This window comes from Phacochoerus africanus, chromosome 16 (genome assembly GCF_016906955.1).
Source record: "Phacochoerus africanus isolate WHEZ1 chromosome 16, ROS_Pafr_v1, whole genome shotgun sequence".
Lineage (NCBI taxonomy): Eukaryota > Metazoa > Chordata > Mammalia > Artiodactyla > Suidae > Phacochoerus > Phacochoerus africanus.
The window spans coordinates 33,174,072-33,195,904 of NC_062559.1; the positions used below are offsets into that span (position 1 = coordinate 33,174,072).

At 39.6% G+C, this 21,833-nt stretch overlaps 1 protein-coding gene across 2 annotated transcripts in view; it reads right to left on the reverse strand.

The window, feature by feature from the left end:
• Window positions 1–1,308: 1,308 nt before the first annotated feature.
• IFRD1 (interferon related developmental regulator 1) overlaps window positions 1,309–21,833 on the reverse strand; it is a 49,754-nt gene continuing 29,229 nt past the window's right edge. For both annotated transcript variants that reach the window (XM_047763918.1, XM_047763917.1), the window contains exons 2-12: window positions 18,843–18,947; window positions 18,616–18,700; window positions 17,735–17,859; window positions 15,888–16,045; window positions 13,125–13,175; window positions 12,864–13,042; window positions 12,679–12,787; window positions 9,728–9,862; window positions 5,413–5,541; window positions 4,738–4,833; window positions 1,309–2,027 (exon numbers count right to left, since the gene is read on the reverse strand). In XM_047763918.1, coding sequence (XP_047619874.1) covers window positions 1,938–2,027; window positions 4,738–4,833; window positions 5,413–5,541; window positions 9,728–9,862; window positions 12,679–12,787; window positions 12,864–13,042; window positions 13,125–13,175; window positions 15,888–16,045; window positions 17,735–17,859; window positions 18,616–18,700; window positions 18,843–18,891 — 1,206 coding nt within the window. In that variant the 5' untranslated portion in view covers window positions 18,892–18,947 and the 3' untranslated portion in view covers window positions 1,309–1,937. The remainder of the gene's footprint in view (window positions 2,028–4,737; window positions 4,834–5,412; window positions 5,542–9,727; window positions 9,863–12,678; window positions 12,788–12,863; window positions 13,043–13,124; window positions 13,176–15,887; window positions 16,046–17,734; window positions 17,860–18,615; window positions 18,701–18,842; window positions 18,948–21,833) is intronic.

Below are 21,833 nucleotides of genomic sequence, written 5' to 3' on the forward strand. Positions count from 1 at the left end.
CTGGCCTCCCTCAGAGGGTCAAGGATCCAGTGGTGCCGTGAGCTGTGGTACCGCCACACCTGCAGCCCTAAAAAATAAAAGCAAAAACAAACAAAAAATTCTGATTCAGAAATGAACAGAAATAGGCTCACTATAATGCAAACATGGATGGTGATTTAACAACAACAAAAAAAAATTGGGAGGAGAAAGTGAAAATATAAAGGCAGAAATCTTCACTTATCTTTTTTTTTTTTTTTAATCTCTTTAGGGCCACACCTGCGGCATATGGAGCTTCCCAGGCTAGGGGTCGAATCAACGCTCTAGCTGCCAGCCTACACCACAGCCACAGCAATGCCAGATCTGAGCCGCATCTGTGACCTACACCACAGCCCACGGCAACGCCAGATCCTTAACCCACCGGGCGACGCCAGGGATCGAACCTGAAATCTCATGGTTCCTAGTCAGATTGTTTCCGCTGCACGATGGGAACTGCTCTTCAGTTAGCAAATAAATAAATAGCTGTATATACATATTACTTAGAAATCTGAAACCAAGGTGCTAGGTAGGAAAAACCTAAAGGCGGAAATGAAATGCCTCCTGAGAAATAAATGAGAAAGGATGGAGCAGGGGCTACCTTCCTTATAAGCTTTGAAATACTACTAAACTATGTATGTTACTTTTATAAAGATTATTATTTTAAAACACACATATATGAAGTTGAAAGTGTAGGAAAAAATACTGCTTGAAATCTCTTCTCTATAGTTCTAACCTATTTGGAATATAAAGAGGTGACCAACATGCAACCCCAAGTTCAAGATTCCAGGTCGGTTTTTCAATGCACTGTATGAGAGATGGAACTCATCCTCCTAGCAGCAACAGCGACTCCAGAGGCCAGCCAGTGATTTCCAACGAAGGGGCACATCAGACCTCCCAGTAGCTTAGAAAAAATACCTCCATTGATTTTGGTCCTTATTTATATGCCTCCACAGCCCCCTTCTGCTTTGTGCACCAATATAAATAAATCTTATAAATTCTAAACTGCAGATGGATTTGTGCAATATAATCTTAATATAACGTATAACAGTAACAAAATCCTAATGCACTGTCAAAATGCTTACAAATTGTAAAAAAACGATCACCACATTGGGGGAACAAACAGCAACAGTTTTAAAAGTAGTTGGAATGCCAATAATATATTGCTATATCTCTTCATTTATTTTCATGTTTCCGAATATAGAGTAAGTTGTTTCAGGCTCTCCCTACCCGACTTGGTCATTGTGAACTCTATACCTCAACCCATAAATGTTTCTTCTATTAGAAAAGAAGCACTTTCGGTGTGAAAAGATCTTTATTTCAAAAAAAAGAGCACAAGGTCTTACACAGCAAGTAAAGTTAGTGTTATTGCCCTCAGAGGTCAAGGTCAGCAACCTTTCTGGCAGATACTAGTTCATCCTAACTCCCAACAGATGGACTGAAAGGCCTCATGATGTAATTCCCTTTGATGATCCCAGTGACAAAATTATTAGGTTCCATTTAAAACTGAAAATAATAGCAGCTTTTCCAGAAGAATTAGCTCCCAAAATTATGTCTGGAACTCATTTGGCTAAGATCTTAAGTTGTCTATACCATTCTAATCAATTTTTCTGACAACCACACCATAAGAAGTTTAACCTTGGCTAATAGTTTTTTGTCATGAAATCAAGTGAAATACCATATTTTTGCTCTCTTCATAAATAGAAAATGACCAAACATTACAAACACTTCATTCAAGTTTACTGATTATATATACAGAATATTCAATAATCAGAACTCACCATTTGCAATACTATACATTAAATTATAATATAACCCCTACTACAAAAGCTGTTGGCCCAAGATAAAAACTGTCTCCAGAGTAAATACATTAGAAATTACAAAAAGGGGAGGGGGGTGTTTACAGGTCTTCAAATGCTAAAAATCTAGAAGAATTCTCCAACATCTGCTCTTTTATCTCGACATTTGCTTCGAGCTTTTGTTCGAGCTTTGAAGGCTGCAGAATTGTATAAATGCTGCAAAGAGGAAAAGGCAAATACATGTGAGCTACTAAAGCTTAAGATATTCTTATAATAAGTAAAAAAAAAAAAGGGTAAATTAAAAAATCACAAAGGAGAAATGAACTAATTTGGCCCTGTAAATATTTTTAACATTTATAAAACACACACAAAGAATGAAGGGAAAAATTAACACATAAAAGTTCATGGCTACTTTGTTTAAAGAAAACTATAATCAAATATGTAAAATACCAAGAAAACTCCAGGAAAAAAAGTTTTAAAAAGTGTATCAACATTAAATTTGATCAAGGAAAAGACAAATCATGAATTAATGTAAACAAAATATTCAATTTTGCTGTTAATTAAAATAAGGAAGAAATTAGGTCTCATTCAAACTAACAAATTTTCAAAATCATGAAACCCAATGCTGTCAAATAGCTACATGCAATAGCTACGCGTCACTGCTGAAAACAACTTAAAGTCATAGAATAACTTTGGAAGGTAATTTGGCAAATTTTTTTTAAGGACAACTTTTATTGCTACCATTGCATCATCAAGACATGGGTTCTGACTGCAATGGCATCTTCAGACTGCACAGGGAGCTCAGGATCCAGACGTCATTAAGAGAAACACAGGTGGGCTGGAGAGGCAGGGGGACTCACTTTTACGGAGAAAATCCTAAGAGCTCCACATATAACTAGGGTACTGGATTCAGTTACTACACGTTACACACCTGAATCACAGCTGCCTCGACCTCGGACAGTCTCTCTGACTGTAAATGAGTGAACTGATCAGTTTTTTTTAAAGCCTAATTTCAGTTGTCAGATACTTCCCTGGTCAGCACCTTGATGTATTAACTATATCAAACTGTTTTATACAAATGTCAAAAATGCTTTCAACAAATCTAAGAGTGTCCTAATCACATGGCCCTTTTAAGCTTCAACTTAAGACAAACAAAAATGAAACAAGTAATTTTTGTTCCCAAACTCCAGAAATTGAAAGGAGACAAACAAATCACCATGGTAAGGGGAGTCCTTTTTCTATGACCACCTAATGCAGGTGGGGCAGTTGTGAGGTACCTTTTTCAGATTAATCTGCATTTAAATCATGGCCATGGCCTGTCACAGTGAAATAATCTGTACTAAAACTGCTAAAAAACTTTTTGAGGGTTTCCTCATCAGTGGAAGTCAGGCTACATATCATCTTAAAAAATCATAATCCAGCCCTTAGTCCCATGCAAGGATTTCTTTCAAGAAATTTAAAAGAAAAAAATGTATGCAAAAAATTAATATTTATTAAAAAGTTTTAAAGTACTAAACGTCAATTATGTGGCCATCAAAATGGTTCCAGATTCTATAAATAAACAATTCACTTCTACCAAGATGCCCATAACTTAAAACAAAAATAAAAGCAAAGAAAGTGTTGGCAAGGATGTCAAAATCTGAACTCTTTTACTGCTGGTGGGAATGTGATATGGTGCAGTCACCATAGAAAACAGGTAAACACAGAATTAATCACATAACCAAACAACTCTAGTCCAACAAGACTGGAAAACAGGCAAAAATGTGTATTGTTATCACAGCACTATTTAAAAGGGCCAGAAAGTGGAAACACCAAATGTTCACCATCTAATGAATGGATAAGCATGTGGAGTGGCCACACAGTGGAGTATTATTCAGCCCCAGAATGACTGAAGTACGGATACATGCCTATATCACAGATCAACCTTGGCAACATTACGCTAAGTGCAAGAAAAAAAACACAACAGTCACAAAGAGTCATGTTATATGGTTCTGTGTATACAAAATATCCAGAACAGGAAAATCCATAAAGAAGGCACACTCGTGATTGTCAGCCGCTGGGGGGAGGAGGGAGCTGAGTAAAAAGCGAATACTTAATAGACATGAGTTTCCTTTTGAGAAATGTTTAGAAACTAGATAGTGGCTGGTAATGGCTAAATGCCGGGACACTTTAAAAGTTTATTTTACATTATGTGAATTTTTCCTCAGTAAAAAAAAAAAAAATACAAATATAAGGATTTTCAAAATGTTAAATGAAAATACTATTAGTCACTATTTAATGTTACAAACTCTCTGAGCACGTTTCCCTACTTATAAAATCAATCTGGAACTTACTAAGTTTAGGCTCAGTTATCCGATATGAAAGAAGCATTGGAGTTCCCGTCATGGCACAGTGGTTAGTGAATCTGACTAGGAACCATGAGGTTGCGGGTTCGGTCCCTGCCCTTGCTCAGTGGGTTAATGATCCGGCGTTGCCATGAGCTGTGGTGTAGGTCGCAGACACGGCTTGGATCCTGTGTTGCTGTGGCTCTGGCGCAGGCTGGCAGCTACAGCTCCGATTAGACCCCTAGCCTGGGAACCTCCATATGCTGCGGGAGTGGCCCAAGAAATAGCAAAAAGACAAAAAAAAAATGAAAGAAGCATTGTATAAATATTTGTTCTTAAGTATATAAACTTCATGGAGTAAAAGCAAACGAAAAAGGAAAATAACTTCTATGATCTATGATAATAGGATTATGGATAAAGAATTTCTCATCGTATTCTAAATACAGTAGTTTCTATGCTTTTGGTGTAGCTATTCTGTCTGAAACATCATGAACTAAAACCTCACACACAAAGCTAAAAACCTATCACCTGGCACAATCAAAACTTTGGCTCTACTTTTCTCCCATGTACTTAGTTCTATTGAAAACAAAAACAAAACCTACCCTTTCGAAACGAGAAATCTTCATCGTTTTAAGTGTTGCAGCATCAAGCATCACTGGGGGTCCAAGTTCAAACACATTGCGAAGGAATTCATTTGACTTAAAAGAAAAATGTAGTAAGACTCGGTATTAAAAATCAGCTCTTTTTTTTAACTACATAAAGTGAAATCTGCATGACAAGTTATGTGAAGTTTATAAATGTGAACTTAGGTCACATATTTTCCCTCGGTTTCTCATAAAACCAAACTGTTTTCCAATGCCTTAAATTCAAGAAAGCTCTAGCAAACTATTTGCTTTCCAAGATACCAATAGGGCTCCAAGAGCTTTAGAGATGCTCCACCAAACATAACACAACACAAAACAGGAAGGACAGTTTCACATTTACTCAGTTTAATTTCCAAAAATAAATTTTCTATTTTGTATTATCACTAAGCTGAAAATCTTCTGTATACTCAAGCTTCAGAAGCCAATTAAGTGAGGTACATTCAAAACTGCTCCCTTAGCAAACACAGGAGTTCTCTGATGGCCTAGCAGTTTAAAGATTTGGATTGTCACTGCTGTGGCTTGGGTTCAATCCCTGGCCCAGAAACGTCTGCATGCCATGAGCTCAGTGCAAGAAACAAACAAACAAACAAACAAACAAAAAAGCAAACATAGAGAAAGATGTCACCAACTCACCTGCAAGTGGTACTGCATCCCTGATCCAAGAATCTCCTTAAATGTGTCATAAGTACGTTTTTTCACCCAGCAATCAACATACATGCGTTCAGGACCAAATTTAACAGTTTCTGTTGGAAAATCCCGTTCCTGGTCAAAAAAAGGACAAAAATTACAAGAGGAACTAAAAGGACCTAAAGAGAGCCTACATAAACATAATTTCTAAATAGATAAACACGTTAAAATGAACAGTATGGTCTAAAGCCACATCTCCATCCCTGACATACGTAGGAATAGACTAGAAAGCAGAAGTACTATCCTAAGGGCGTAGAATTCATTTGTCTCACTGTGGTAGATTTGAAGGCACAACTAAGTCTGGGTAAATATTAATGGCAAAACCACACTGTTGTAAATGTTTTTACTTTTCGATGGCACTCAGCAAACTTGGGGGGAAGTCAGATACTGTACGGGTCTAGGATTGGTGCAGCAGGGGAGAAGGCTGCAGGACAAGTCAGAAAGCCAAGACATCCCTACAAGTCAGCAGTGGCATTCAGGGAAGCAAAAAATCTAGGAAAGTGAAGATGGGGTTGATAGACCAACCAAAAAGGAGGATGAGCAACCAGAGGGTTGCCAAGGGCCTACGAGGAGTCTTATTAAGAAAATGAGGGGTAACGTTTGAATTTAAGGCTTCAGAGAGGGAACAGAATTTTGCCACAGGATAATTTCTAAAGCAGAACCACAAAAGGGGGGCCCAAATGAAATGGAAATTCACATTCCCGAACAAATGGAGAGAGAAGTCACCCAGAGTGGTGAGAGAACGTGAGATGGGGGGGGGGGGGAGGCTGCTCTACTCTTTGATGACTCATGATATGGAAGAGCAACCGGGAAGGGAGGGAACAGGGGACCTTCACAGAGACCACAGAAGGAGGGGGATGGACCTGAGAGGTAAGACCACGACGAGAGGAACCACCACATGGACCCAGCCCACCTCTCTCGGCAGACACAGCAGCTTATGCAGAACAGAATGTGCATCTGGGGACTTCGTGAACATGCTTAATGGTCATGCCCCTCCCTGGCAAGTGATTTAACCTGTCTGGGTCTGTTCTCTTGCCTGTAAGATGGGGCTATCGAACCTCTACGACAGAGAATCAGCAGAGGTCTAAGACAGCATGTCTGTGAAGCACCTACAGCAACTGGTCTGTTAACAGTTCAAAAAAGACCAGTGGGATTCTATTATTTCAGCCTTTGTTATTTCAGAAAACACTGAGACACCAGACAGAACTCGCAGCATCCTTGCCTATTCCATCCTCCTCAATCAGACAGACAGGCCCTCCTGCCCTTCGATGTTAGCTATTACTTTTCAACCACATCACACTCCCAATCTTTCGCTTACACTTTCAAATGCTCCTTTCTCTATCCGTTCCTTCTCCCAGAAACTGTCTCCAGCAGCTAAAACAAAACAACAAACCCTCCCACAATCTGGCTATCAACTCTCTTCCCGTTCCCATTTCAGCCACATTTTTAAAAATAATAGTCAACTCTTCCACTTCCCATTCACTTTCAAACCACTTCAACCTGCCTTTGCTCCATCGCTGTACTGAAGCTGCACTTGGTCACTGATGACCAAGCTGACAAATCCAATAGATATGCTTCAGTCCCTCTCACCTGACCTACCTGCAGCACCTAGCCCTGCTGAAAAGCAGCACAGGACAGTGCGTTCAAATTCCAGCTTTGCTACTTACTGTCATTTATTCCTCAAGTCTTCACTTTTCCTTAAAATGATAATTCTATTGCTTGAGAGTTGTAATGGGACTGAAATAAGAAAATTCTATCTCCAAGTACCTAACATATTAAATGCCTGCTGATTTAACACATGAGCTTCAAGAAGGGTTTTCGGATGTAAAGAAATGGTGAGGCAACAACCACCACACCCCAAATGGACAATTCTCTTTAACAGTTGGACCATCTTTCTTTCAAAGATCCATCAAGGAAACAGAGTCCTTCAGAGAGCTGGGTTTCAACGAAAGAAGAGATAAGAACACTTAGCACAGCTCTGAGACTAGGCAGGTGCCCTGAAGCAGGGCTGGAGGAACAAGGAACCGAGTCCAAGAGCAGAGAAGGAACAGAAACTGAGATAAGGAGGTGAGGGTGGGTTAAGGCTGGGAGCCTTACACTAGAGGAGAATAATGAAGCAAACAGAGAGCTTTCATTTTCAGCAGTGCGTAGAAGGCTGGCAGGGAGGCAGGGAGGACACGGACACACCAGGAGGCTTGTGAAAGCTGGTTCAAGTTCAGATTTCATCTGTACCTTTCTCAGGAGAGTCAGGGCTATGTGCTGTGGCTGGCCCAGGCTGAGGGGGCCTGTATTCAATGGGGCCTGTTGGGTCCTACCAACCCTTAAAACCTATTACCTGGAGAGGATCATTCAAGACAGAAAATCTGAAATCGGATCTAATCCAGAAAAATCCAGGACATATCATTTTATCTTTTGGAGGTTACGGGATCCAAATATTGGAATAGTTTCCATGATAAGAAAATTTTTTACATTAAAACTTTTTTACGCTTACATATATATTTTTTGGGGGCCACACCTGTGACACACAAAGTTCCCAGGCCAGGGACTGAATCTGTGCCACAGCAGTGGCCTGAGACACAGTGACAACGCCAGATCCTTAATCAACAGGGCACCAGGGAACTCCTTAAAAATTGTATTTATTTTTCTTTAATTTTGATTTTCAGTGCTGTGTTAGTATCTGCTGTATAGCAAAGTGATTCAGCCACACACATACACATATCCATTCCCATACGTGTAATTATGAAACGGTTCCGAGTAGAGCTCCTTGTGCCACATACAGCAGATCCCAGGGATCACCCATCCCATCCACAAAAGTGTGTCTTTGCCATTCCCAAACCCTCAGTCCATCCAATTTAAAATTGTTAAAATCCCCCCCTAAAATTTCACGTACATGTCACACTGAATGATGCCTTGGTAATATTCTTTTTGGTTTGTTTTTTTAATTTATTTATTTTTCCCACTGTACAGCATGGGGACCAAGTCACACATACATGTATACATACTTTTTCCTCCCATTGTTGTATTGTGATGTAAGTATTTAGACATAGTTCTCAGTGCTACACAGCAGGATCTCACGGTAAATCCATTCCAAGAGCAATAGTTTGCATCCATTAACCCCAGGCTCCCCATCCTTCCCACTCCCTCCCCCTCCCCCCAGGCAAGCACAAGTCTATTCTCCAAATCCATGATTTTCTTTTCTGTGGAGAGCTTCATTTGTGCCTCATATTGGATTCCAGATGTAAGTGATATCATATGGTATTTGTCTTTCTCTTTCTGACTTATTTCACTCAGGATGAGAGTCTCTAGTTCCATCCATGTTGCTGCAAATGGCATTATGTTGTTCTTTTTTATGGCTGAGTCGTAATTGGTAATATTCTTTAATGGACTGCCCTATCAGATAGCATGAACCTGAGAAACTTATCCTTTATATCCAAGAAATGTTTTTACCTGGCCACACACGAAAAATTGCTCTTCTCCACAGTAAGAGTGCCCTTGTCCTACAGTCACTTTAACCGTATGTTCTGATCTCTAAAGGTTTCTAAATCAATGTACTGGCCAGGGAGGCCAGGGCAGGTTAGAGGACTACAGTAGGGATTCAAGCATCAAAAAGTGATTTTTAAGTGACCCTGCTGAGATGCTGGGGGGTGTTATTTCAGTTTAGCAACTAGCCTTCCTGGGGAGATCACAATGGACCAGGCAATAATTTAGGTATAGGCAATAATTTACTATTCACAAAAAATAATTCACTATCATACACCCTTGCTTAAATGGTGGCAACACCACCAAAGTGAAACACATTTCTATCACTATGAACCTTTTTGATTGTTTTAACATTAAAAAGAAAACTTCTATAATATCTGAATTAAATTTCCCTTTGTTTAAAAAGAAATTTTTGTTGTCAAAAACTTGTTCTGTCTTAAAATGAGAGAAAGATTTTGGTCAAAGGCGAAGTTCAATCAGCAAAACCACTCAACTGTCAAGCCTGGCATGAAAGAATCGAACTTCAAAATTCCAGCATTAAGAGGTCTATCTCTCGAGTTCCCGCTGTGGCACAGTGTGTCAAGGATACAACTGCGGTGGCTCGGCTTGGGTTCGAAACCCGGCCCAGCGCAGCGGGGTAAAGGACCCAGTGTTGCCCAATCTGTGTGGCTCAGATTCAGTTCCTAGCCTAGGAACTTCCATATGCTATGAGTGTAGCTGTTTAAAAAAATAAATAAAAATTTTAAAAATCAAATAATTAAAAAAATTTTAAAAGGTCTACCTCCACCGCCCTCAGGATGTCTCTGAACACCGACCGCTGCTTCCTCTTATCGACTTTGGCCCGGTGTTTATTTCCATCTGTAGCCAAAGCCCTCAACATCTGAGTCAAAGACTCCATGTCTTCATAAAAAAAGTCCTGGTCAGGAGGAAACACACACACATGTACATGTACATAAAACATGACAAAAAGAGTCCATAAACAGCACACAAAAGGTAATTTACCCGAGTTTGGGATAATTGTATAGTAAAATTACGCACTTAGGGACAAATGAAAAAGGGGTTCTTGGAGGCACAATTAGGTCTTATCAATAATGAAAAGAAAATTGCATAGTTATTACCACACAACAGGGTCCAAAGTCCTGGATCAGAATCTCAAATTTACTCCTCACTAAACCAAGTTTTAAAAATTATGAATGTGTTTTGTCACCTGTAAAAAGAAACTATCTACCCTCACACATGACAGTTTTAAGGATAAGACAATAAATATAAATGTGCCCAATAAATAATAAAGTCTACTATGTCAATATTCTAGATTTAGAGGAACTTAAATAGAATTGGACTTTTAAAACATCAGGGTAGCAATTACACCTATGTGAGGAGGTTTACTGTCAAACAAAACATAAGGTTCTGCAGGAAGAATATCTAAGGTTTGAACCATAAATATCCATTATTTAGACAGATAGATAGATAAAAAAAACCTTGGGCATAGTTACATTAGCAATCATGCTACAAAATCCTAATTTTAAATCAAACTATGGTTTAATTAATTTTCTGAACACCTTACAACTACCCAACCCACCACTAGACACTCATCTCCCTTCAAAAAAGTTACTCAACAAAAATAGCAACCCAGTTCATTTTTGTCTTTGACAAGGACTTAGGTCAAATTAAACATGTCTGGATGAGTTCTCCTGGCTATCACCTATGATTTATTAAGTCAGAAAACATGATATGTAGGCAGTAATATATTTACACAACTTCAAACAAATTCAGTATGTATAATTTAAATTGTTCACTTTTAAGATGCATTTCCAAGGAAGAAGAAAAGAATTACCATTTCCAGTCAGAGGAGGAATACAAGATTAAAAACTGGAACATCTGGCTTCTGTGCCTTGAGGTTAAGGAGCCATTAACTAGCTCAATAAAATTAAATTTATTGCTCAACGGTTGAGTCCAATTTCTCACATAAAGAGACTTCATTATATTAAGGCTGACAGTATTATTAACTTACTCTTAATTCATACCTATCTGTCAAAAAAAGCAGGGGTGTGGAGTTCCCATTGTGGCTCAGCGATTAACAAACCCGAACCTGACTAGCATCCGTGAGGACATGGGTACGATCCCTGGCCTCGCTCAGTGGGTTCGTGAGCTGTGGTGTAGGTTGCACAGACAAGGCTCGGTTCCTAAGTCTCTATGGCTCTGGTGTAGGCCAGTGGCTACAGCTCCAGTTTGACCCCTGGCCTGGAACCTCCATAAGCCATACGTGCAGCCCTAGGAGGACAAAAAAAAAAAAAAAAATAGCAGGGGTGGAGGGGAGCAACAAAACCCAGGCCTAGAATGGAATATGAAGAACTGAGGCAATCCAGAACACATGTTAACCTTATTTAGAGTGAGCCACGTTAATAACTTCCTTAATTGCAGAAAAATTTTCATTTCAGAAAAACAGTCTTGGAGTTCCCATCGTGGCGCAGTGGTTAACGAATCCGACTAGGAACCATGAGGTTGTGGGTTCGGTCCCTGGCCTTGCTCAGTGGGTTAAGGATCTGGCATTGCCAGCTGTGGTGTAGGTTGCAGACGCGGCTCGGATCCCGCGTTGCTGTGGTTCTGGCGTAGGCCGGTGGCTACAGCTCCGATTGGACCCCTAGCCTGGGAACCTCCATATGCCACGGGAGCAGCCCAAAGAAATAGCAAAAAAACAACAAAAAAAAAAGAAATACAGTCTTGCTCATAAATTAAAAATCAGCTGTTAAGTAACCCAAGATTCTCTATGACCGAGATCATAAAGCAGGGTGATCAGCTGTCCCATATAGCCTACGACGAAGGGTTTCCTAGAACAAGACTTTTCAGTGCTAAACCTGGAACAGCACCAGGATGATGGAGCACCTTCCACAAACTCAAATACCTCTGAAAGCCAAAGTGTGGTGAAAAAGACAACCATGAGCAGACAGCGGTGAAGAACGGCAAAGCACATGTCCCAGGCTAAAGGGCCATGTAGCTTTTCCATCTTTGGCTTAGAAAAGTTAGACAGTAACTAAGCTCATCTGACTTAGTGCCAAACCTACACTGACTTAATATTTCATCCATTTGTCTGACATTTATTATAAAGCATCCAAGCCTGATTTTTTTTTTTTTTTTTTTTGGTCTTTTTGGGTCTGCACCCACGGCACATGGAGATTCCCAGGCTAGGGGTCAAATCAGAGCTACAGCTGCCAGCCTACACCACAGCCACAGCCACAGCCACACCAAATCCGAGCCGCATCCTCAATTTATTCCGCAGCTCACGGCAACACCAATCCTTAACCCACTAAGCAAGACCAGGGATCGAACCTGCGTCCTCATGGATGCGAGTCAGATTCACTTTCCCTGAGCCATGACAGGAACTCCTCCAAGCCTGATTTATGTTAATGCGTCTCATGTCTGAGAAATCCAAGCAGATCCACAGATAAGAAAGGACAACTTTCTCCATGAGTAACACAGTTGTACCCAAACTTCAGTTCCAGAGGCAGCAACGATTAAGTATATAATGAACTACATTCAAATACTGCCCTACAACGCCTACTACTTTATGCTCTTAGAAGTATTCTATCACCACGTCCAAGAGGCAGGACAATCTCACTAGATTCTCAAGTGTGCCACACTCTCAAGTTATCACCAAGCTCTTAATCGTGAGGGTAACGACGGATTAATGGTCCTTGAGACACAAGCTTTTTGCTTTACGGGCCAGATACTTACACTCTCCATTCCTCTGGCCAATTCAAACAGAAGCGCCAGAGATTCACCCGCAGCGATTCTCATGTTTACATCATCAGAAGAGAGGAGGCTTGGAAGTTTATGGACATGCCTAGAAGAGAGTCAGTCATTACCACATGAACACAACCCATCACGTTTTCATAAAATAAGAAACGAGAAATACATACATCTCAAGCTTTTTCTTGACTTCACTGAGTGGGCATATGGTCAGTAATAACGTCCACGCGAGAAGCGAGCTGATGTGAAGGGCTGTGTTAGGGGTGCTGCAAATTACATTAGAGTCCTTCTCTTTGAGATAAGACTTGGTGAAGATATTTTCCAAACACTGCAAAGTTGAATACAGCTCCTGATGCGTAAGAACAGGAAATACGGTGACCATCTTAAATGGCAAACGTGCAAAAAACTGGAACAAACGGCTGTCTACTTACAGTGATGTCATCTGTGGCAATAAAACAGCAAACACCAAAGCAAGTTGCACACTGACAAAAAGCAAAAGGAAAACGGACATCAGTGTTTGTCATTTTCTTATGAATTCTACATCTTCCTGCTTTACTAACTCAATGTGAAAAGTTTCTCAAGTACATGACTACATTAGGTCTCAAGCAAAACACAAAAAGAGAAGGAATACAGGGCCAAGAGTTCAGGCCTAAAACCCACGCGGGTCTGCGACTAAACTCATTTTGAGACGGCTTTAAAGAAAGCTACTCTGTTTCTCTCGGCTCCTCCTTGGTTCATCTAGCAGATCACCTCAAACGTCAACTCCAAGTCAAAGGCAGAGATGAAGACTGGAATTGGAAATAAAGACACCTACTCTCTCTGCTAAAAACCTTTAAAACGCAAATCCCCCAAAAATTTAAATAAATGTCCTCACACTTGTCACTTAGAAAAGGATCTCTCATTAACTCAGATTTTACTTCTTTTGGAATATGCTGAAAGGCGGTTAGGAATCCTGTAATTGCTTTTAGGAGGTGGGAGGAAGGGCTAAACAAGTGAGTACATTCCAAGATGACCAAGGCAAAGCTTACCTAAAAAAACAGGTCGAGAATATTTACATGCAATCTACTTGCAACATAAATCAATTCACAGAACACTGGCTCAAGGAATTTCATCACATAAAAACAGAATTGGAAGTTTGTAAGGCTTTATTAGTCTTCATTCCCTTTGTCTCTGTTATCACTGAAACGCCTTCATGCGGTTCCAAGTACCACCAAAGCTTTTAAGTTTCTAATCTTTAAAGTCACCATTCACACGCCCAGGTTTCAGCCAGTTCTGTTCCAGTTCTGTGAGGGCACTTGTAATACTCATCCGCTTGGTGTCACTATTTTATGTTCAATTAGTTCATCCTGGTAAAAACTGGACACTGTTAAAATCCAAAAGTAGCTGAAGCATTATTCTCAGTAAAGGAAAACTTCCAACTGTAACCCCATCTCCTGAGTAAGCAGCCGAAGCAAGCCCACCTCTCTCCTTTTGATTACTAAGAGAAATGGCAGATTAAAAATTAGGACTGCCTGCACTTAGTAAAGATTCCTTCTGTTAATATGCAGAAAAATGGTAAGTTGTCTTTTTTAAAACTCACAGCAAGAGGGAGAGGTATGAAGAAAGTGCCTTTAGATGACAACAAACTCACATGCAATCAAAATTGCCCCAAATATCTAATCATTTCAAATACCACTACAGCCCTGAATTATTTAAATAAAAGTTACATCACAGTGCCCCAAAAGGAAAAACAGTTTAAAAGCAAAGCTTCATTCAACATTTTAGGATTACTAACTATTGGAGGGCAGAGATTCCTATAAGGTCACCAAACTCCTATTCCTTCGCCTCCAGGAGCAACAGCTCAACCATACCCAGCGTGCACACAGTTGGTAAACCAAGGAACTCTGGGCAGACGTGACAGGCCTCTGTCCCCTGGCCTTTCCTATCCAGCTGCCATAGCTGCCATCTGAAAAGGACCCAGAGGTAGGGCAGAGCTGCAGCACGGATGCCTAGCAACCCTGCTGACTGGACTGGGCAGTGATACAAACATGACATAAACTTTTATTAAGCCACTAAGATTTCAAGGTTTATCTGCTACAAAGATTAATATAATTTACCTCAGGTAAATACTAAAGAGGAAGCTAATTTGAATAATCAGTATTAAAAAGTTTTAAACTTGAACTGGTTTTCTTGTTAAGGCAAACAGCTCAAGATGCAAACCCACTAAGATTAAATTCTTAGGATCTATTAAGATTAAGATTCCAATCTTTTTTTTTTTTTTGCTTTTTAGGGCCACACCCACCGCAATACAGAGGTTCCTGGGCCAGGAGCTGAATCAGAGCTGTAGCTGCCGGCCTACACCACAGCCACGTAGAATCCAAGCCACGTCTGCGACCTACACCACAACTCACGGCAATACCAGATGTTTAATCCCCACTGAGCAAGGCAAGGGATTGAACCTACAACCTCAGGGTTACTGGTCAGACTCATTTTATGCTGCACCACAACAGGAACTCAAAGACTCCAATCTTAAATTCTACTAAGATTCAAACGCACTTTCCAAATCCACTAAAGCCACTTTGTATGTTTCTGCGATAAAGCAAAACATGTTCATGTGATCATTTAAATCACTTCTGAGCACACCAAAAACCAACCAACACTCTCCCCTCCACCAAAATCCAGAATTAAGTCACATGTCATAAGTGGTGAATATCCCTTAGAGGAAGAAAGCTTTCCCAAACCCCCAAACCAGATGAACATTTCACAAGTCAGAGCTTCAGAGTTTTCTCTATCTATCAAATCTACCCACGTAGCCATAGCATTCAGCTTTCCCCTAAGAACTTGTAGGCCACAGCAGCCAAAAACTTTTTTGTTCAAACACTCCATTACACTTACTAGAATAAAAAATAACCGCACAATAAACAATGTCTAGACCATTGAAGTCCAATAAAAACTAGATCATTCTAAACTGAACATAGCACTGTATTTCCTATCAGCATACGATTTTCAATTCCAAATATGTAGAAATGTGCTCTATCTGGGATGCTCTATTGAGTCTCAGAAAATTTAAGACAACTGTCACATTGAATCCACTCACTAAAACGAAAACCAAATGAGAATAAAATGGTAATAAAAGCAACTCTCCTAGAACATTTCTCACAAGGTGTGAGTGTCATGCCTAGATCGATCTAGAAATTTAAAACTTCGATACTTACAGTTTGCCTAGCCTGGATACTAGCTGTTCCATCACAAATGATCTTCTTCAGGATGGGTCCAAGAGTCTTGAAGACCTCTTCACTTTCAATTCCAGGACCCAACTGAATACAAAGAACAGACGCCAAGGCTGCAGCTGCACGCTGCTCATCACTTTTACCTGCAAAAGAGGTCACAGTGCAACTCTAAGTCGTTAAGTAGACTTATTAAGGCAGCAATTTCGCAAATCTGTTTAATTTCGAAATAACACCTACCATTTATGAAACCCATAATATGCTTTAAGTTTTGACAGAAGCTATAAACCTAGCAAGGTTAAAGACCTCAAACTCTGGAAACGGACCTCACTCAAATCCTAGGTCTACCACTTACCAGCCAAAAAATTCAAAAAACCAATTTCCTCATCTATAAAATGTAAATTAACACCTACTTTTTTTTTTCTTTTTTTTTCTTTTTAGGGCCTCACTTTAGGCATATGCAAGTACCCACGCTATGGGCTGAATCAGAACTGCAGCTGCTGGCCTACGCCACAGCCACAGCAACCAACATGGGATCTGAGCCCCATCTGCGACCTACACCACAGCTCACAGCTGCCGGATCCTTAACTCAGTGAACAAGGCCAGGGGTCAAACCCGCACCATTACTGATACTAGCTGGGTTTCTAATCTGCTGAGGCACAATGGTAACTCCTAGGAGACAGTCTCAATGTAAGCACCTTCAACAAAGTCACTGTAACGTCTCAAAAAAGTTGGCTCTACTAACAACTAGACCACTAACAAGTTATGTAACTTTAGACCAGCCTGTTTCCTAGGCCCTTCTTTTTTTTTTTTTTTTTCCTCTACATTGAGAAGTAGATTAGACCAAAGATTTCCAAACACCCATTCCTGACAAAGCTTTCAAATGACGTGAAATGAGAATAAGGACATAAAACTAAGCTCATTCAATTTAAATGTGCTTCTACATTTTTGGTGCTGCAAATACTACTTTTTTTTTTTTTTTGGGTTCTTAGGGCCACACCTGCGATATATGGAGGGTCCCAGGCTAGGGGTCCAATTGGGAGCTACAGCTGCCGGCCTACACCACAGCCACAGCAATGCAGGATCCTTAACCCACTGAGCGAGGCCAGAGATCGAACCCACAATCTCATGGTTCCTGGTCAGATTCGTTTCCACTGAGCCACCTGGGAACTCCAGTGCTGCAAATACTTTGTTGCTAAAGTGAAAATGACAGTAGAAGCTAATTATTTTCATAATGTTCTTACTTGGCCAAACAATTAAGCTGGCAGCCTCAAATCTTAATTCTAATGGTTCTCAGAACTGCAAGTCTGATGATTCCAGACTTAATCTTTAAGGTCTCTTAAAAGTTCTATGATTTTAACAATATGAATTCCAGAATCTCTATTACAAAGTTCTAGAATTCAAATATTCCAAAGGATACCCTGAAATGATGTCATCATCACGTATGACTCATGTTTTAAATAAAAAAATGAGGTAAATAATTATGATACTTTTCCAATTTTAGAAAAATAAAGTAGGATGGCTTTTCAAAAAAGACTTTTTGTTGACATCTGACACAAGCTTTCAAGCCTTTCTTATATACAAAGAGAATGGCAATCATCTCTTCTGATACAAGAGAAGACGACAATCCACCCCAATCTTCCTAGCTTCCAACTGAGGTAAACAAAAACAAAGCTTCTAACAAGTCTGATTTTGAATTCTAACAAGTCTGGCATATTCCCTGCAAATTACAAAGTTATGAGTGAAACAGCCTTCTGGTGCTATAAACAAGTAGCACTTTACAGGGCAGCACATTTTCCAGTTCTGTGACTGTGACTGAAAAGTAAAGATATTACCTTTCTTCAGACAGCGTTCAATGCTGTCAGTTAAAGTCATTCTTCTTTCCAGAATAAACTCATAAAGCATCCTTGAAGCCAGTGCATTTTTAATACCTTCAAGAGCTGCCTGCCTTGTCTTCGCACTATTTAGAACAAAACAAGAGAAAGAGGATCCAGTTGGAGTGTACCATTAGTCAATGAGACTTTTAAAAATTTAGCTTATTTCCCTCTCAATTTTTTCTGTTTACAGATTTTTTTTAAATCTAATTTTCATCAAGCTCAAACCATCTTTCAATAACTTAATTTTCATCTATAACACATTATTACACAGAAGATTTTAAGCTCCTTTATATCATACCATTTTTCTGTTTATTAGTTTAATAACCACAGCTTTAGATGGCAACATAGTATTTTACAGTTTCAATGTATAAGACATGTTCTCCTACATTTCATATGAAAGTAAACTCATATTTTTTTTTTTAAACACTACAAAAGTCTAGAGTTCTTATTTATATCTTCTGGGCATTATAATTCCATTTGGTTTAAGGTGGTTTTACAGCTACTGTTATGTAAGAAAACAATTTAACTTTGATATTTTGCAAAGATTAGTAATCCCTTCTAGTTGAAGAGTAACTTTTTAATTGAACAAATCCATTTCAATTATCAAATAGTTATGTGCTTTTATGCTAGAACAGTGACTAATCTGAGTCAAATAATCTAAATTCTAGTGGCATGTTTCTATCTACATTAAGAGTCCAAAGGTATAAGAAACATTAAAACATCCAAAGTAAATAAGGCAAGCTTTAGAAAAACATAATGTTAAAGAAGTGCCCATATTTTAAAATAAAAAGTGGCTGACAGAATCACCCAGAACAAAGAGCAGTTCCAGTATTTGCTACCTCTTATCCAGGGTTAGGTCAATCAATCCCTTCAACTTGTACTCTAAGTCTTCTTGAGTTCCTTCCTCATCCAGGACCTCTGGTCCTAGGGAATAACAAAAACCAACCACTGTAATTTACACAGAAAGAAGCAGATAGGAACAGTAACAGTACACTTAGTTACAAGAATTCCTCCCCTTAAAACATCCTTTGATCTAACACTGCAAATCTAAACCGAAAACTCATACCATCTTCAGCAAAACTGGAAGGATCGCTGTAACCACTGCAATGGCTCATTGTTTCAATCGATGCATCCTCATCACTAAAAGGTTGAACATTTCGATGCTGGCCACCTGGCAGGTAAAGGAGAGTGGAGGTAAAAAAGTTTGTTGCCATTTATGCAAATATTTACCTAAGAGAAATCCAATAATAAAAACCCAAACTCACTTGAGAGATGATTTTTTACAAGAGAACACACTTAACTATTTCTAATATAAGCCAATTCACCTAATATGTATTTCAGAGCACCAACTATATTATTCACAATATATATCAACTTCAGAAATATATCAATTATCCAACATGCAGCACCATTTTTGATGATAACAAAAACCGGTATTACAGATAAAAAAAAAAAAAAAAAACCTACTTCCACACCATTACTTCAAATCCTGAAGACAATGAAAAGAGATCCAGTAAGATGTCACAGATCATCATAAGAGTAAGACAAATAGATTTTCCAGTGGAGATAACTGGGCTTAATAAATATTAAATGGTAAACAGGTTAGTGTTTAGATTACACATCTTACATGAAGGGGTATTATGGAGTTATGGATGGGTTGTTTTAAAGACAATTTGAACTGAGGTGGGAAAAGGCTAAAAATAGGTGTTGAGTGAGGATGCTGACAAGTGGGTCTAAGATGGCATAGAAAGTAATGACAGAATTGGATGAAGTAATTATCACTAAAGAACTACAGTGGGAATGAGACGTGTAAGGGATTATAAAGAGCTCCAGTGGGCTCTTTGGGTGATTCCCAGTGCAGTGAACTACAGGACGGATTTCTGTTCTGGAATCATGGTAGACAGAAAAGCTGAGAAGTCACGTGAACAAGTGTGTGAATCACTTAAGAGGTAGGACTACAAAAAGGCCCTCCAGCACCGACAGAGGCCTCCCTCGTCTCAGCCAGTCCTCACTGGCAGACGTCACAGGGCCGTGTCCCCTGGAGACAGAAAGCATCAAAACTGAGTCTTTACAGAACTCCCTCATTTCTGTGTAAGAAAAATAATGAGCAAACTGATGAAGACTAGGCATGCTATGTTTAAAATCAGGACTTTGCTTCTAAGATTCTGAATTATTTCACTGAGCAGCATTTAAGATTTGACTTTTTCCCATGCCAATTTCACAAGCAGCTATTTTTAAAAATCCACCTTACTGTGACCAGTGACTAATTTGTATGATGGCTTTCCTACTGCAATGGGTGTACATGTGAACATGAGTTCCTAGTCACAAGTGTTGACATTCCTGTCACTCCTTTGGGAAGACTCACAGTGCCCTTTTAAAGTTTGTGTAAGAGCTCCCCTTACGGCTCAACAGTAACGAACCCGACTAGCATCCATGAGGATGTGGTTTAGATCCCTGGCTTTGCTCACTGGGTTAAGTATCCGGCATCACTGTGAGATACGGTTTAAGTCACAGACAAGGATCTCATCTTGCTAAGGCTGTGGCGTAGGCCAGCAGCTGTAGCTCCAATTCAACCCCTAGCCTGGGAACTTCCATATGCTACAGGTCCAGCCCTAAAAAGAAAAAAAAAAAAAAAATTGGCTCTTCCTTGACTGAAAATACACGAACTTTATTTATGTATTTATTTACTTACTTTTTAGGGCTGCAACTGCAGCAAATGGAAGTTCCCAGCCTAGAGACTGAATCAGAGCTGCAACTGCCAGCCTATGCCACAGCCACAGCCACAGCAACTCAGGATCCGAGCCTTATCTGTGACCTACACCACAGTTCACAGCAAGGCCAGATCCTTAACCTGCTGAGCGAGTCCAGGGATTGAACCTGTGTCCTCATGGATACTAGTCAGGTTCATTGCTGCTAAGCCATGACAGCAACTCCCACCAGAGAGCCAAATTTTAAGAACCAAAAAAACAAAAAAAGTTTTGGTATTTGATAAAGCATAAAAGCCTGTTAGATAAATTACCTTTAAAAGAAAGGTTCTAACATATCCAACAGTTTTAAATATCAGTGCTGTTAGGAAAAATCTCCTTTTTAAAAGGGGAAACTTTCTTTCAACTTCATTAACCTAAGTAATAATTTATATTCACTAGCCACTTTTGTTTCATAGGAATTTCACATTAATAAAAGGATTACTCAGTCAGCAATTACCCTGAGCTCTGAGTTAAAATACGCCCCAAATTCTGCCCCAAAAGTCATCTTGAGTCACCTGATTTACCTCTGAGCCCGAACTGATTGACGATTGCACTAGATATCATTAGGTCCTTATGTTTAAGAAATTTGTGTCATATATTACAACTTAAGACAGTTTTTCAAAAATCCTCTAAGTTTAGGGAGTTCCCGTCGTGGCGCAGTGGTTAACGAATCTGACTAGGAACCATGAGGTTGCGGGTTCGGTCCCTGCCCTTGCTCAGTGGGTTAACGATCCGGCTTTGCCGTGAGCTGTGGTGTAGGTTGCAGACGCGGCTCGGATCTGAGTTGCTGTGGCTCTGGCGCAGGCCAGTGGCCACAGCTCTGATTCGACCCCTAGCCTGGGAACCTCCATATGCCACGGGAGCGGCCCAAAGAAATAGCAAAAAAAAAAAAAAAAAAAATCCTCTAAGTTTAATTAAGCCTGTTGCTGATTTTTTTTCTTTTAAAAAGACAACAATGGGGGGTTGTCTTTTTTTAAATCAAAATATAGAAATGAGCAGATTTTACAATCAACACAGGAAGCAAGTGGCTTTCAAAGCTGCCTGCTACTCAAAAGAGAATAAAATGTACCAAGGTAGTAAAGCGTAAAGAATAAGCAAAGAAGCCAAGAGCCCAAAATATCTTAATCATAGTGCTTAGGACAGAAATAAACAAATAAACAAAGATCTATGACATCATACTCTATTTCTAGGTCTATCTTCATGTGTTTTCATGATTTGAAGTTACGGTAATAGCTGAGAGTCATCTGCCTAGCTTTTACTAACATTTATTCACAAATCAATTTACATTTTTTAAATTTTTCATACTCAGC